Genomic DNA, 18,510 nt, shown 5'->3' with positions numbered 1-18,510 from the left:
GAGATTTTTATAATTATTATAATTTTAAAAGTTATTATAACATGATTGTTTATTTCTCGCTGGTGTTTAAATGACATTTGAAAACTTGTGGAAGTTTTTCCATGATTATTGTAGAAGAAAACTTGACCTCGTCGTCGCCGCGGCAACAGCTTTTCTTTACGTAATGTTTGCCAAACTCTGAGAAACTTTTCTTCAAAATAAAGATTGTCTGCGACTCCAATGTTTTCCTGCAGAATCAGTGAAAACTGCTGACGCGGACTCAGGGAAAAACAACTTCCTCCCGTTTCCCATTTTTGTGGAGTTTCCAGGTCGCGGGGGGAAATAAATAAACACATTACCTGTTCGCCCCAGAATCTGATTCAAAAGTGGCCAAGAATGAAAGCGGCGGCGGACGGCGCCGGAATTACCTGAGTGAGATAATGGCGCCGCGTTAGATTAACTTCCCCGGACCTTAAATGCAACACATTTAGGGCAATCTTGTCCCCCAAAAACATGTCAATGTGTGAAAGGCCTCCCTCGCGCTATCAGGAGCCTGGGGTCCCCCACATAGATGCAGCTGGCACGCCGCTACTGTCGACTGTCAAAACGGCGGCGCCAGATCTAGTTATAAAATAATTGAATTTTCATATCAGAGGGGACCAGAGTCCCGGCAGACAAAGGGACTGCTGAGTCCTCTCTGATATTGGCTCGGGCCCTTTGCCACGCGCATGAAATCAGTATGTTAATGTTCCGGCTTTTTCTTTTTTTTTAAGGGCACTTGTGCTCTCGCCGTGTACGACCGATGTGGTTTAAAAAAAAAAAAAAAAATTGCAACTATTGATAAGTAGGCAGCCACAACCCCCTCGACCCCTCCCCCCACCACCAACACCCCCCCCCACCCCGGCGAGGCACTAGACGTTCTCGCGCCCCCATCTTCTTCTTCTTCCCCCCCATTATTAAAATTGTAATTTATTTTTCTAAATCAGAATGACAGCTTGCTTTCTTTTCTCCGCGGCAGGCGGTGAATCACCAGCTTTAATTACTTTCGTAACTTCGCTGACCCCGTGAGCGCCGGCGCTGCTCCGACGGCGGCGAGGAGGAAGGAAAGAAAAAAAAAAACCCGGGATCTCCAACAAAGACCCTCGGGAGCCGCGGTCCAAGCAACGTGAAGATTTATCAAACTGTGGATTTTTATGAGATTTTTGTTAACATTTCACCTCTTTTTTTTCTGGCTCCCTCCCAGGAACCCCGACTCTCCGCCAGAAGAAGAAACTCTTCCTGGTCCTTCGGAGACTCCGAGCCGGTGTCGACTCAACAAGCCTTGCTCAAGGGTCGCGCCGGTCCAGGGGTCGCGCTGTTATCGGGGACTCGGGGGCCTCCAGCTCGACAACAGGTCTTCAGCCGGGGATGCTGGGATGTCGGGGTCACGGCCCGTCGGAGCCGATCTCGCAGCCGGGGTCACGCCTGAGGTCACGCCTGAGGTCACGCCTGAGGTCACGCCTGAGGTCACAGCGTTGAACCCATGACTTAAGAGAGACTCGACGTTGTTTAACTTTTGTTTACCTCATGGTCGAAAACCTGCTGCTCTTGAAAATTTTTAAAAATCTTCTGAAACTGCTTTGAAATATTGCAAAATACATGTTTAACTTCACGTTGAATAGAATATATGTGTTTTCAAAGTAACAACATTGTTGAACGTGTTGTTTAATGGAAATAAAATATTGAAAAATGAAGTCAATAAATAAATACTTTTTTTTTTTCTTTATTCTTAATTTCATTTTGGTTATTGTGTAATAAATGATAGTTACTTTTAAAAACGTTTAAGTTACTTTAACGTCTCATGAGGGACACAAATTAAACTATTTTATTCTTAATATAACAAGTATTTAAATGATACAAAATCTAAAACTACACATTTGAAAATGAAGATTTATTTCAGCAGTTTTTACAAACGTAAAGACACTGTTTCTCCAATTACTCAATCACAGGAGCCGAGGTCTCAAGCAGGAAAGTTTTATTTATTATTGTAACTTTCATTGATTGGTTGGAATCAGTTAAAGATCATTTATTGATACGGAGTCGAAAGCGTGTTTTTGGATGAAAGTCGCGTCAACTTCGATTCATCGACGATCAATGACTGTCTCAGAAAAACAATGTTGGTTTAAATTTATTAAAAATACATTTGGTTTTTCAGATCATTTGTGTTTTACAGAAAGATATTTTCAAGTGAACAGACGTTGACACCAGTTTTGAAGAGAGATCTTTACCTGACGAGCTGAACTAGTCTCACCTAATGTTTAAATGATTTAAAGGTCGATTCTTGTGTTCATTCTGAATCTGTATTTAGAAAAATCAATAGTTCAACCATTTGACCTTCACTTATGTAAAAGTATCTTCAGCCATTATTTTAACTTCAGACCATTTATATTGTTTAAAAAAAAAGGATATTTATCTAATTTCTAAGAGGTGAAGACCTGTAACATTGGGACATTTTCTCTGTACTTTGTGTTTTATTTTCATCTACTCTTGACCTTTTCTAGTCACTCTTTCCACGTGTGTGTTATTCTTAAGTTAAGTTAAGTTCTTCAGTTTATCTAGTTTGTTCGTATGCAACACTTTTGGTTCTGATTTTTTGAACATTGTGAAATTTGCCCCTAACTTTTTTATTAAGTGTTTTATTTCATGTACCCTGAACCATATCTAGTGACGCTTTTATTTCGCGTGTGTTTTGACCACCATGTTATTTTTTAAAGCATCTGGTTCTTTTGTTTGTTTCACTGAGTTACAAATAAACTTCAACCCACCTTGACTTATGGTGCAACAGAACAGTAACTCCCATGATGCCTTTCTACACACTGATCTATTAAGTGACGGCTGATTGGTCGCTACGTCCAAACTTCTTAGTTGTACTTGTACTAGTAATAAGCTAAGTTATACATTTTATTTATGTTTAAAATGTTATTTTGTAATGTTTGATGTTGCATCATCTACCATAACAATATCCTCTAATAATGGCCTTGATAAAGATGATTCTGACACTATTGTATTTTAATTCAACGACTTCTGTGACGGACAGCTGTCACGGGGCGGCTGGGCGGCGAAGCATCGCGACAGCGACGACCTCGTTATGTGACGAAAGTTCAACTGAAAGTTCAACCGAAGTGAGAAACGTCACGTTCATGACTTTCATTCCAACACGAACGTAACCCTTCGCTCAACGAGGGGCCGACGTGAGGGTCATCTGTGGAGACATCTCGACCTTTGACCTGATCAAACGGTGGCGTCGGGGCGAGCGAGAGGGAGAGAGAGAGAGAGAGCGAAGGCGCCCGGTCAGCGCCGGGTTTCTGCGGCGAAAAGCCTTGTTTGCCAGAGAACGTTGCTGAGTCTTATTAAAGAAGCTAATGTGTTGTAATCCCTGCTATCGCTCTCACCTCCTCACTGGTTCTGGCCCGCGGTGCCGTGTGAACAGGGCCGGCCCGCCCGGGTCTTTTGCTGACGGCCCGATAATTGAATGAGCGATTATCCGTCCCATTAATAGACAATGATAGGAGGGCGGGCGCGAGCGGGGAATATTAATGAGGCGCTGCAGCCGCTCAGATAAGAGCCGCACATGCAGACGCTGTCAGAGGGGTTAAAACAATTTACCCCCCCCCACACACACACACACACACACACACACACACACACACACACACACACACACACACACACACACACACACACACACACACACACACACACACACACCAACCCGCCGTGCTAATCCTCACTCTCTCTCTGGACTGCTGTGACCTCGGACCCGCCATTGTCGCGGGGTCACGACAACATGCTAATGATGGGACACCATGTGACGTTTGCCTGGAAAAAACATTATGACCAGTTTCCTGCAGGCCGGGCTTTATTATATTTATTATTACATTTAATAGGTTGTGACAAAATGTTAAAGTTCAAGCAAGTGATGAAAAGTTTAACATTTATAATAATAATTCAATTAAATATAAGATTCTGAGTCAGGATGTATTTAAATATTTTTAAGTTTGTGTCAAGTGTATTTATTTCAATATAACTTTATTTAAAGTATAAAATCAAGTTATCTGAAGATACTTTATACTTTTCTACTGACAACATTATTAAAATAAGAGGAAAACAGGTTGTAATGAATCAATATATATATATATATATATATATATATATATAGAGTTATATTAAAATAAATCTTAAAGATACAAATGTTTTTTTGTATCTATTAATTTCTCATTTCTTTATATATATATATATTCAGAGTGGATTTAAAGAAGTATTTCTCGCCCTGTTGCTTGTTTTTTATTCGCTACAACCTTTTTCCCTCTTATTTTAAAACATATATGAAAATAAATCTTAAGTAAACAAATGTTTTTTTAATTTATTTATGAATTTCTTATAAAAAAAGCTCATATTTCTTTTTACAATAAAAATGATTAATTTCTTTATTTACCAGGACATTTTCATTGATTAAAAACAATTGATTAAAACAAACGATAACAAGTTACAATTTAAAAATAAAATGAATACAAATTAAAAACAGTTTAAATCCCTGATGTAATGTAATAAATGTTAATTTATTCTATAATAATGGGAAGAAAATATAATTTATGTTGTTTCTTTTTTTGGGGGTTGAATATTGTTTAATGATAAATATAAAATAGTTTACAAGAGAAAACATCAGCTCATTTGTTAAAAGTCACATAAAAACTTAAGATACATTTTTTAAATGAAGGTTTTTGGTTCATTGTATTGTTTTTGTTCTTGTTGACGCGTCTGACAACAACAAACATTCTTTGTTGAATCAATTATATCATCAGAATATCATCGTTCAAGTCAAAGTTTTCAGGAAAGACGTCGTGACTCGCGAGTCAAAAAATAAAACGAGTCTCGATCGACTCTGACGACCTGTCAGTCAACCTTCTCCCGCCTGTCACTCGTCAGACGTCAGCAAACGTTGTGAATATTTCGCGGCCGCGCTCCTCGAACGCATCGTCTCGCCGATCAATACAGAACATCTATTAGCGTTGGGAAGCAATATTTCCCCTTTTACCTGGTCATAATTGTGCTTAATGCCGTGAAGTACCTCATCACGGGCCGACAGCCCGAGAAAGGCCGGTTGCCATGGAGACTGTGAAAGCCATTGGTTTCCTTTTCAGCGGAATAATGAACTTCTCTCCTCCGTGTGTCACTCTTCCACTCCACTCTCAGCCTCTTCGCTTAAATTGAAGTCCACGCGTCCTTGAAAAGCTCGTCTCTGGCTTATCATTTGCCAAACAAGAGAAAAACAGAAAATGTTCAAGGCTCAACAAATGCCTCACTTTAGGCCGCGGCGTGGGCGTTTCTCACAATCCTGCTTTCAACGCCGCGCGTCGCCTTAATTAAAAATACTCGTCTGTTCATGAGTTTCATGAGATGATCAGATAATTACATTTCATTGAGAAACAGTAAACTAGGAAATAAGAGTGGATTTAATCTTCTTGGATATTCACATTTATTTTATATTCATTGAACTCATACGTTTAAATATTATAACGACTGCTGTACATATCAGTGTTTTTTCAATTAAATATACGCTTTATTAACAAATATACATTTTCTTACAAGGTCAAATGAACTACAATCAACTTTGTATCGAGACTTTAATGTAAACTTTTAATGACACGATGATATTGACGCTTCAAAGATGGTAAAGTAGATAAAACAATGGAAATAGTAGCTAAATTTTAGCCAAAGATTATTAATAACCAAAAAACAAGATATTGTGTAATTATTAGTGTACAATTAGAAAGATCCTTCATTAGCACGCAAGATAGCATACAAGTTAGCACGCGAGTTAGCACGCTAGTTAGCATGCTAGTTGGCACACTAGCCTTCACACTTGTTAGCATGCAGGCAAGCCCGTAAGCTATCATGTTTGTTTGCACATTTTTTAGCACGCAAGTCAACACATAAGTTAGCACGCAAGTTTGCACTCTAGTTAGCTTGCAGGCTAGCATGTTAGCTTGCAGGCAAGCATGTTAGCTATCACATTTGTTAGCACTTTTGTTAGCACTCAAGTTTGCACAGTAGTTTTCACGCTAGTTATTTTGCAGGCAAGCACGCTAGTTAGCTTGCAGGTGAGCACGTTAGTTATCACATTTGTTAGCACTTTTGTTAGCACTTTTGTTAGCTCTCAAGCCAGCACACAAGTCAGCATGCTAGTTAGCAAGCAGACACAGATCCTGGTTTGTTTTTTTCAGGGAAATATTTAAGATTATTTGCGTCAACAATTCTGGATTAAACAAACAAATATAAGTCATTTAAATTAAATAGAACGTTTTACAGATAAACTAATGTATCACTTTTATACTCACTGTCTGGTTCAGAGGTGAGGTCGGTGGGGGTGTAGATTGTGTGAAAATGTTTTTAATATTATGGGATGTATTTCAGGTGCAGATGTGAGAATTTAAATGTGAAAAAAGTGAAGATGAATAATATGGAGGTTGATTTGAAAGTTGAGTTTTCCTGCTGCTTGATCCAGGTCTAGAGCTCCCAGCATGCAAAGCAGTTGATTGATGGAAGCACAAGTTATGTTTTTTTAAATTTTCTAAATCGATTTTTTCCTTTATTTTTCTCTTTGTATAAGTTAAATAGCACTTTAAAAATAAACTTCTTATTTTGTATTCTTGACCTCATACAAGCCAAGATGGCCGACAGAGGAGGAGAAACATCTTCACGTCACTGGAGTTTATTGCTGATGGTTTTTGTAAAAAGTATTTGTTGTTGACGTTCGTACATTATGACCACGTGAATTAAAAGCAGCAAAACTCAAGATTGAAAATATTGTTTCTGGCTCCCTCTAGTGTCAGTTTATCGGCTTGTTGTCATTTTGTTACTAACGATCATTACAGAAAATGAAAAAGAAGTATATGATAATAATGTTAAAACGTTAGTATTATTGGATATTGCTGTTTAAAAACCTGCTCAGCTATAATAATTGTCTTGTCTTGGAAAAATAAAAGTATTTATGTATTTTCAGTCAGTAACTTATGATGATGCAGAGAAATTCACAGTTGTTTTGAACATTGATTATGAAGTACTTTCATTAGATCATTGTAAAAAATAAATAAAAACAACATGAAATTAAAAGTATAAAATCCATGTCCATCTACATCAGACCAGGGTAAAGTTCGGCTGCACATGATTCCATGAACCCGCACAAAGTTCAAATAATACTACAAATAATAATAATAATATATGAAACTGGTCGTTAGAAATGTTTAAAATCATTATCTATCAAAACTATTGCTAGTTCACTACATTTATTTTCCTAAAATATATATATTTTCCTCGTAGTGCTTTTATATGATATTATTCAATACTATATAAATATATATATAAATATTAAAGAATTTATTTAACACCGGTCATTTTTTATCATTCATTTCTGTACATATATTTCCCAAAGATCTTTGTTTGAATGTACTTTTTTGCTTTTTATTTTACCTTTTTATTGTTTTTTGTTTTATACTTTTCGTATATGGTTTTATATAATATTATTTAAAAATAAAAAGTAGATACAATAATAATAAATAAAATAAAATAAAAGTATGATAGCACTTGTTTTACATGTATTTTATTTTAAATGTTAAAATATATGAAATGTGAATTTTTTTTAGAATCTTAAAATAAAATTCAAATTAAATGATATACAATCAAATCAAGTTTATTTATCTAAACATTTCCCATCAAATTAAATTCTTTATTCGTCCCTTTTTTCTTTTGGCTTGACGGCCCCTTATATAACTGACCCCTGATCTACATACTGTTCATGGAACATCAAATACAAACATCACAAACTAAAATTGAGATTAAAAAAATAAAGCTTTATACAAGTATAATTATAAAAATCAAGAATTTCTTTACACATTATTAAGATGTCAGTTTATTTAAATGTTTGTGTGTTAAAGGGTTTTATTTATTCAGCGTCCAATTGTTTTTATTCAGTTTCAGTACCTGCTAGTTTTCCTCATTGATGGAAAATTGAAAATAATAATTACAAACCTCTCATAATAACAGTTCAGACTGATGACAACGAAACAAACGCACACAGAAAACAATCACGACGAACACAACAGTAGATATTGTTTCATTCAAGCGTTAAAAGCCGTTATTTTCCGTGCAAAGCAAACGTCGTGAATCCAATCATCAGACGCCATTGTTGCGTCCTTGAGCCGAAGCTTCCTCAGCCGGAGAACATCGAGTGCTTCGCCGCGGGAAGAAAAAACACGACAAGAAAACCTTTAAAAAACAACATTTTCCAACACTTTGGATCCAAGGAAACATATTTGCGGTGATGCTAGTATATCTAGCTATTAGCACGTTGCTAATATGAACTTGTATCAAATGTAAACTTTTAGTGAATCCATTTAAAAATACATCAGTGAGTGAAATCGAAGAGTCGTGAGTTTAAATCAGATCCACGAGGAGAAATAAACGGATGAGAAACCGTGTCACGGAGGTTATTTCTGCATCTGCGTCTCGTAAAGAGAAGGAAAGAAGGAGAAACTCGTGAAAGAAACATGAATAAAAGAATCTAAACATATTTTATTGGGATTGAAACCCAGGCTCAAGGTCAGTGAAGGTCAGAGAATGTTGCTAATGACTTCGACCTGAAGGAATAAAAACCATTTGACTCGGTGACTTAGAGCAGGAAACACCGGATGAAACTAGTTACATACAAACCATATAGAGATAGAATATTATATTAGTTATATTTAAAATGTCAAAATAAGCAATATTTCAAACAAACTAACACAGATGTACACACTAATACACACTCAGTATTCATCTAAAATATCCTGGAACGAGAGTGATTTGTCTTTTGAGATTGATCTTGTTATCTTGAAACATAAATGCTGTAGTTTGATGTGCAGTGGTCAGTGGCGACAAATGAAGTAAAACTAAATCAAATCAAAGATACACACAGTTGCGTGTGACAATGACGAACTTGTCCAAAAGGTGGCGCTGTGGACTCGACTGTTGATCGGAGTGAACACTGAACCGTGAACCATTTCTATTGAAAGATCATATTAATCTGCTTTTATAACAATTATTAAATAACATTTGTGTCTAATATAATCTCACTTAACTTAAAACTTGGATATGAAATAAAAACCAAATTGTCTTTTAATGATGGTATAAGTTTGAGTGTTGTTACTTGTACAATGTTTATGTTTATAAATATGTTTTATTTATAAGTTAATCAACAGAGTTATTGGATTAAGTTGCTCAAGCAGTAGTTGAAGAGGCGCCCCTGATTGGATGACATCAGTCACATGGTGTGCGAGTCAGGAAGTAAAGGAACGTTCTTTAATAAAGATTCATAACAATAGAAAATGGATTGACTTACTTTTTCCTTCTTCAGTCCTGACGACGGTAATGTTAAAATTACAACGATTAAATAATGTATCATCACCTTTTTAAACTCAACTTTAAATATTAAATCTGTTTTTTTAACACACAGTTAACAAATATATTGTAAACACAATAAATGTTCTAATATATATCTATCATTATATACATTCAAATTTGAAATTGTGTTACATGTAGTCTTCATATAATACATGTATATAAATATATATATATATTAGATTACATTTAAAAATATTTCATAAAAAAAGACATTTCTATTTAATAAAAATAAAAACCTTATTGTAATTTTTTTTTTTTAATTTGACACAATAAATGGAGGTTTAAGTATTTAATGTTGTAAGAGAGAAATAGCTTGACAGACCAAAGGTAAAAGGTCATCCTTGTCATCATCACTTAAAAACAACAACAAATTAAAGTCATATAAAATAATGTTTTTATTCGTCTCATGGATTCAACGTATACGACCGAACACATGTTTCAATATAAGCTCATATTTACATCAATATCTTCATCAGCGTCACAAGTGTTGTATAAAAACATCTGCGTCTCGCAGCGAAAGCATCTTTAAATCCATCCGTTCATCACAGTCCATTGAAAGCGTGAGCGTCGAGTGGGAAGATCCAGATCCAGGGAGCAGCTGCGGAAACTGAAGCCCGGATGGAATCAGGAGGTTTTTTGTGAAGATCTGATGAAGTATTTAAAGAATCCGTCGTCACTCCAGTGCAGAGAAAAACAACCGTGTCTAATCTGAGCTGGAAATAGAAATGTTCTTATTTTTAACCCAATAGAGTTGAAGTCACTTCTTTACATAGAAAAACAAACATTGTGATGAGATCTATTATTATGATAAATTAATAATAATATCTCTACGATAAATGATGAATTACACAACAAAGGTTATCTTGTGATTTGTTGAAGAGGTAGTATTTTAATAAATGGAACATGATGAAAAGAATTAATTTCAGTGAAAAATAAATACATTTTGATATTTAAGTTTATTTTAAAAATGCTAAAAGATATTGTGGAAGTCAAATGATTTAGTAGATAAAACACTAAACAATATTTCATGGATTCAATTGCAGTTCCTTCAACAATAAACATATATTTGATTTATTCACTGAATTATTTTTACTTTTGTACATGCTGTGCTTAAATAGCGTACAGTAAAATATAAAATATATATTTTTTAATATATATAAATCTTCATTTATAAGGCCAATGTTACGAAATAGAAAAAAAAGGGACAAATGTGTTTATTAAGTTACAAAAAAAGAATGTAAATCTCGTTTTTTTTCTATCTTTAAATTTTTTGTTGAATATTTATTTTTTATCCTCAGAAGTTAATTTATAAATTTAGTTAAAAGCTTCATAGGTTTAAGGGACCATTTTGGGTTCAGAAAAAACCCCAAAATATTCCTAGTTTAAAAACTATAAAAAAATATTTAACACCTGTTTTCAAAAATAAAGGAGAATCTTGTGGAAAAATGTTTACAAATGTAGCTTTAACTGTCATTTGACGGACAGATGTACGGGTAGAAAATAATATTGATGTTCAAAGCATCTGTGAAGATGAAGAAGAAAGAACTTGAACCGAACAGTGTCGTCCTGAGGATCCTTGTCGTCTCTCGTGTCTCAGTGTTTGACGACAAATAAACCAGGAAGTGAACGAGTGAGAAGAAAGATGAAGAAACACCTGAATCTAAAGCTTTAACATCTTGAAACTACTTCTATATTTGCTCCTCAGAGTCTTCGTCTACTTCTTCGCTTCAGTCTTCGCCGGAGTCTCCAGAGCGTGAGCCCCGGGGTCGTGACCCCGTGACGGCGCCAGACCGCCGGGCGCCGGCCTCTTCCCCGTCAGCGCCGTGAGGAACTTGGCCCGGTAGTGGTCGCCCGCCAGGAAGTAGAGGATGGGGTCGATGCAGCTGTTGACGCTGGCCAGCGGTCGCGTGATCTTGTAGGTGAAGTTGACGATGTTGAGGAACCTGCAGTCCAGCTCCAGGACCCGGGCCGTGTAGTAGAGGGTGCGGGTCACGTGGAAGGGAACGAAGCTCACGGCGAAGACCACCAGGACCACCACGATGAGCTTGATGGACTTCCCGCGGTTGGAGGACGAGCCGAGCGTCGGGCGGCACAGCGCCCTCGCCATCATGCAGTTACACACCACCACCACCAGGAAGGGGACCAGGAACAGAAGCACCATGACCACGGAGCTGTAGTCCACGTACTCCCTGAAGGCCTCGTGGCGCGTGGTGTCGTGACACAGCGTGTCGTTGTCCCGCCGGGAGGTCGTGACGAAGATGATGTTGGGCACCAGGCACGCCGTCACCAGCGCCCAGACCAGGCCGCACGCCACGTGGGCGTGTCGAGGCTTGATCAGGGTCAGGGCCCGGATGGGGTGGCAGATGCCCAGGTAGCGGTGCACGCTGATGCAGGTGAGGAACAGGATGCTGCAGTACAGGTTGGCGTAGAACAGGAAGCGGACCATCTTGCACGCCGCCACGCCGAAGGGCCAGTGGCTGCGGTTGGCGTAGTAGTAGATGAGCGTGGGCAGCGACAGGACGTACAGGAAGTCCGACAGCGCCAGGTGGAACATGAGCACGGTGCTGGGGTTCCAGGGCCGCATCCTGAGGAACATCCACAGGGCGGTGAAGTTGAGCACGAAGCCCACCACGAACACCAGGCTGTAGGACACCGGCAGCAGGATGTACTTGAACTCCTCGTCGAAGCGGCAGCTGAGGTTGAAGACGGGCATGAGGGTCAGCGACTGATTCAGTGGCTCGGAGCCGGACCGGTCCATGGTGGGTCTTCTGAGCCGCGACGTGGAGGATCCGACCTTCAGACAAAACCACACATGAGCTTCTTCATATGAAGTCTCTCGATATAATGAACTTATTGTCACAACAAATGTGCTGAAAACTTCTCCATGTGTTTAGAAAGTATTTCAGAAATTCATTGTACATCATAACCAGCAATGAAAATATCCAGACTCCGATATTTTGACATATTTTTCACCAACTTGTATCAAACACTGGATCAATTATTTGTATTTCTATGTTTTAATTTGATTTATTTCATTTTTGTTCTTTATTCATTTTATTGTTATCATAGTTCTTTTTGTTTATTTTTGTGTTGCAATGGCCTCTAGATGGCGGCAGTTATTCGTTCTCCACAGCTAAAAAAACATTAAAATCCTGTGAGATACCTGTGATGACTGAGGACAAGAGGATACAGTGAGTCCAGAAGCTTTTAAAGCTGATGTTTGGAAAATACAGTCCCTTTTTCTTTTTAAATGACTGCTGTTACGACTTCGTCAAGATTCACGTGGTCTGTAAATACTACAACACCAGAGTCAAGTACTGGACAATACTACACATATATACTTGTTACTACACTATCACAACACCAGAGTCAAGTACTGGACAATACTACACATATATACTTGTTACTACACTATCACAACACCAGAGTCAAGTACTGGACAATACTACACATATATACTTGTTACTACACTATCACAACACCAGAGTCAAGTACTGGATAATACTACACATATATACTTGTTACTACACTATCACAACACCAGAGTCAAGTACTCAACAATACTACACATATATACTTGTTACTACACTATCACAACACCAGAGTCAAGTACTGGACAATACTACACATATATACTTGTTACTACACTATCACAACACCAGAGTCAAGTACTCTACAATACTACACATATATACTTGTTACTACACTATCACAACACCAGAGTCAAGTACTGGACAATACTACACATATATACTTGTTACTACACTATCACAACACCAGAGTCAAGTACTGGACAATACTACACATATGTACTTTTTACTACACTATCACAACACCAGAGTCAAGTACTGGACAATACTACACATATATACTTGTTACTACACTATCACAACACCAGAGTCAAGTACTGGACAATACTACACATATATACTTGTTACTACACTATCACAACACCAGAGTCAAGTACTGGACAATACTACACATATATATTTGTTACTACACTATCACAACCCCAGAGTCAACTACTGGACAATACTACACATATATACTTGTTACTACAGTATCACAACACCAGAGTCAAGTACTGGACAATACTACACATATATACTTGTTACTACACTATCACAACACCAGAGTCAAGTACTGGACAATACTACACATATATACTTGTTACTACACTATCACAACACCAGAGTCAACAACTGGACAATACTACACATATATACTTGTTACTACAGATACTCTTACTCCACTCCTGCCCCCGAACTCAGAATTGTACAATTTAATAGCCCGAGGGATGAATGAGTCCTTGAGTCTATTAGTGTTGCACCTGGTAAGGAGCGTTCATGCTTCATCTGCTTCTCTGCTCACTGATGACAGTGTTGAGAGAATGATGTCATCATCATGATGGACAGTAGTTTGTTCAATGATATCCTCTCAGCAACTGTCACCAGTGAGTCCAGCTTCATTCCAACCACAGAGCCAGCCCTCCTGATCAACCTGTTGACCTCCTCTTGGACACATTTCCACCCCAACACACCACAGCATAGAACATGACACTGGCCACCACAGACTGGTAGAACATGCAGAGGATCTTCCTGCAGATGTTAAATGATCGAAGCCTCCTCAGAAAGCACAGTCTACTCTGAACCTTCTTATATACATGGTCTGTGTTGCAGGACCAGTCCAGTTTACTGTCCATCCACACGCCGAGGTACTTATAGTTGTCAACTATCTACTCTGGTGTTGTGATAGTGTAGTAACAAGTATATATGTGTAGTATTGTGGAGTACTTGACTCTGGTGTTGTGATAGTCACCAGAGTCAAGTACTCCACAATACTACACAAATATACTTGTTACTACACTATCACAACACCAGAGTCAAGTATTCCACAATACTACACATTTATACTTGTTACTACACTATCACAACACCAGAGTCAAGTACTGGACAATACTACACATATATACTTGTTACTACACTACCACAACACCAGAGTCAAGTACTGGACAATACTACACATTTATACTTGTTACTACACTATCACAACACCAGAGTCAAGTACTCTACAATACTACACATAAATACTTGTTACTACACTATCACAACACCAGAGTCAAGTACTCCACAATACTACACATTTATACTTGTTACTACACTATCACAACACCAGAGTCAAGTACTGGACAATACTACACATATATACTTGTTACTACACTATCACAACACCAGAGTCAAGTACTGGACAATACTACACATATATACTTGTTACTACACTATCACAACACCAGAGTCAAGTACTCCACAATACTACACATATATACTTGTTACTACACTATCACAACACCAGAGTCAAGTACTCCACAATACTACACATTTATACTTGTTACTACACTATCACAACACCAGAGTCAAGTACTGGACAATACTACACATATATACTTGTTACTACACTACCACAACACCAGAGTCAAGTACTGGACAATACTACACATTTATACTTGTTACTACACTATCACAACACCAGAGTCAAGTACTGGACAATACTACACATATATACTTGTTACTACACTATCACAACACCAGAGTCAAGTACTCTACAATACTACACATATATACTTGTTACTACACTATCACAACACCAGAGTCAAGTACTCTACAATACTACACATATATACTTGTTACTACACTATCACAACACCAGAGTCAAGTACTCCACAATACTATACATATATACTTGTTACTACACTATCACAACACCAGAGTCAAGTACTCCACAATACTATACATATATACTTGTTACTACACTATCACAACACCAGAGTCAAGTACTCAACAATACTATACATATATACTTGTTACTACAGTATCACTATCTATCATATTGTTGACCCTGAATACATATGGTATCAATATATTCTTGACCACACACACCTTTTACTCGTCACAGAAACAAGTCCATTGTTGTGCGATAGTAGAAATTAAATAAGAAATAAAAACGTACAAAGTCAACTCTTGTCTTTGATGTGTTTGTTGTGTTGTTCAGAAAGTGTGTGTAACAAAGAAGTTTCATGCAAAGGCTGTGGAATGTGTCGTCGATCAGACAATAACAATTACCAACGTTGTGTTTCTCTTTTACTTTCATTTGCCACTTCCTGTTTTCCCTCTGAGCCTGTGAACTCCACGGTATTTCTACCACCTGTTTCCAGAGCAGTGTGAAGGACAGAAGAACTCCACTAGTCACTGGCTGGGATTCTTCTTTGTTTCTTGACTGGACTCTTGTTTCTTTGCCTTCTCTGGCCTGGAATCAAAGTGTTTACGTTGTTGTTTGCAAGTGTTCTGACCTCCGCACTTTCTGTTCCTCGTTCTGGCTTTCATTTCCTGTTAAATCCTGTTGATGGATTCCTAATAAAGTTTTACCTTACCTTACCTTAATAGTGCATGAGATATTGGACTAATGTTGATTGTGTTGTTCATTTATTCTAACGGCTCCTTTGATTTAATTGAGACTCGTTTGTGTTTCTCTTGGTTTAGATTGAAAACCAGTGTGAGACAAAAACTTGTTCCTCTCGACCAATGATTGGCTGTAAATGGGTCACATGGTCAGACATGCCTTCAGAGTCATCAAGAGAAAATGTATCACTGTCGGATTATAAACATGTTCCAGATTATGGGATATACTGCGTTTCATAAAATGAATGATCGTACAAATGATCATATAAATGATCGTACATATGATAGTACAAATAATCGTACAAATGTTTTTACAAATGATCGTACAAATGTTCGTACATATGATAGTACAAATAATCGTACAAATGTTTTTACAAATGATCGTACAAATGATCGTACAAATGTTCGTACATATGATAGTACAAATAATCGTACAAATGTTTTACAAATGATCGTACAAATGATCGTACACATGTTCGTACAAATGATCGTACAAATGTTCGTATAAATGTTCATACGAATGTTCGTACAAATGATCGTACAAATGTTCGTACAAATGATCGTACAAATGATCGTACAAATGTTTGTACAAATGATCGTACAAATGTTCGTACAAATGATCGTACAAATGTTCGTACAAATGATCGTACAAATGTTCGTACAAATGACCGCACAAATGATCGTACAAATGTTTGTACAAATGATCGTACAAATGTTCGTACAAATGATCGTACAAATGTTCGTACAAATGATCGTTCAAATGATCGTTCAAATGATCGTACAAATGATCGTACAAATGTTCGTACAAATGATCGTACAAATGTTCGTACAAATGTTCGTACAAATGTTCGTACAAATGATCGTTCAAATGATCGTTCAAATGATCGTACAAATGATCGTACAAATGTTCGTACAAATGATCGTACAAATGTTCGTACAAATGATCGTACAAATGTTCGTACAAATGATCGTACAAATGTTCGTACAAATGTTCGTACAAATGATCGTTGGAACAAGTATCGTAAACATCACTAGTGTCAGTGACGAACCGAAGACTTGACTCTAAGTTTCAAATACAATCGAACACAATTTTCCAAGAAAAACATTTCTTTTGACTGAACAAAAATACTTTCTTGAGAATGAATTGACGTTTTTGTTGCGACGACTTCCTTCTTTCAATATCGTTGTTTTTAATGGTTGATTTGTGTTTTTGTCTTTGATATATTTTCTATGAAATGAGGTTTGTTGGTATTTAATCAACCTGTTGTAAAGCCAAGCTAACGTGGCGAGAACATTTCAACTTCTTTTCAGAGTCAAGTAAACTTTCTTTCTGCTCAGATTTATATCATTTTAGTGGCGATGTGTTCATAAAACGATGAAATAAAACGTTTACGAGACTCGCGGAGCAAAGGTTGTTTTTCAGGAGCAATAAAAAGTCAAAAACATCTCGACTCTGATGGTTTCGTGTCATCAGCTCAGTTTGACTTGTGAGCTCCGGTCCAGCTTCAGATCCACGTCTGGTTACTCTGGACCTTCTCCCCACTTCACCTCCGCCCTGAAGACCCTGAAGCCCCTGAAGCCCCTGAAGACCCTGAAGCCCCTGAAGCCCCTGAAGACCCTGAAGCCTGTGAAGCCCATGAAGCCCCTGAAGACCCTGAAGCCCCTGAAGACCCTGAAGCCCGTGAAGCCCATGAAGACCCTGAAGACCCTGAAGCCCCTGAAGACCCTGAAGACCCTGAAGACCCTGAAGACCGTGAAGCCCCTGAAGCCCCTGAAGCCCCTGAAGACCCTGAAGACCCTGAAGACCCTGAAGACCCTGAAGCCCCTGAAGACCCTGAAGCCCCTGAAGCCCGTGAAGCCCCTGAACCCCCTGAAGACCCTGAAGCCCCTGAAGACCCTGAAGCTCCTTCAACGTTTCTCACTGTTGGACCATTACTTAAGAAACACTGACTAAGTCCAAAAATCAAACAGAAAACAAATTCAAACGTGGATTTAAAAGCAAAGTCAGCAAAACTGTAAAACTACTTTAAAAGTGGCCGTATCATTATGACCACCTTGTGATTTTGTGAAAGTAAAACTTGTTTCGTCACGTGATGAACTTTGATCAAACCTTCATTTAAAGATCCTTTATATATGAAAATAAAACGTTTAAGGATCTTATTTATCAAAAGCATGACTTGAAAATGAACCAAGTGTCGTTTTCTCTTCGTTTATGTTGGTATTTAAGATGTTTCTCAAGTACCTTCGAAGTATCTTAACTGAACTAGAAAATAAACATCAAGAATAATCTGCTCTTGTTACACGAGTCGAACGAGGAAAGGATGATATGATGAGACTTGAAAATTAATTATAAATAAAAAAGTAAAATAAAATAATCTTTGCTTCATTAAAGTTAAAAAATGTTTAACAAAGAAAAAAAAAAAATCATTTTTCAAATATTGAACATTATAAAAAAAATACATCAACAAACAAGTTTATTATACATTTAATATATATTATTTCATTTAAATATTCGTTTAAAAATATGAAAAATATAGTTTCCATAAATATGAAAAATAAAAGTAAGAAAAATGACTTCAAAGTTATTTAACTAGTTATG

The 18,510-nt window shown here is 37.3% G+C and overlaps 1 protein-coding gene across 2 annotated transcripts in view; it reads right to left on the bottom strand.

Annotated features, from left to right (window-relative positions):
- Positions 1-9,833: 9,833 nt before the first annotated feature.
- The window catches only part of LOC148072496 (P2Y purinoceptor 4), a 9,107-nt gene continuing 430 nt past the window's right edge, over positions 9,834-18,510 (bottom strand). The window contains exons 1-2 of one of the 2 annotated variants that reach the window (XM_087799547.1): positions 15,393-15,451; positions 9,834-12,250 (exon numbers count right to left, since the gene is read on the bottom strand). In XM_087799547.1, coding sequence (XP_087655673.1) covers positions 11,171-12,214 — 1,044 coding nt within the window. In that variant the 5' untranslated portion in view covers positions 12,215-12,250; positions 15,393-15,451 and the 3' untranslated portion in view covers positions 9,834-11,170. Of the gene's footprint in view, positions 12,251-15,392; positions 15,452-18,510 lie in introns of those variants that run through there. The other variant, XM_087799546.1, reaches the window with a different exon arrangement.

The sequence above is a fragment of the Callionymus lyra genome, chromosome 9 (genome assembly GCF_982586985.1).
Source record: "Callionymus lyra chromosome 9, fCalLyr1.hap1.1, whole genome shotgun sequence".
Taxonomy (NCBI): domain Eukaryota; kingdom Metazoa; phylum Chordata; class Actinopteri; order Syngnathiformes; family Callionymidae; genus Callionymus; species Callionymus lyra.
Note: the sequence above shows the minus strand (reverse complement) of the source record. Positions and strands in the feature narration are given on the sequence as shown.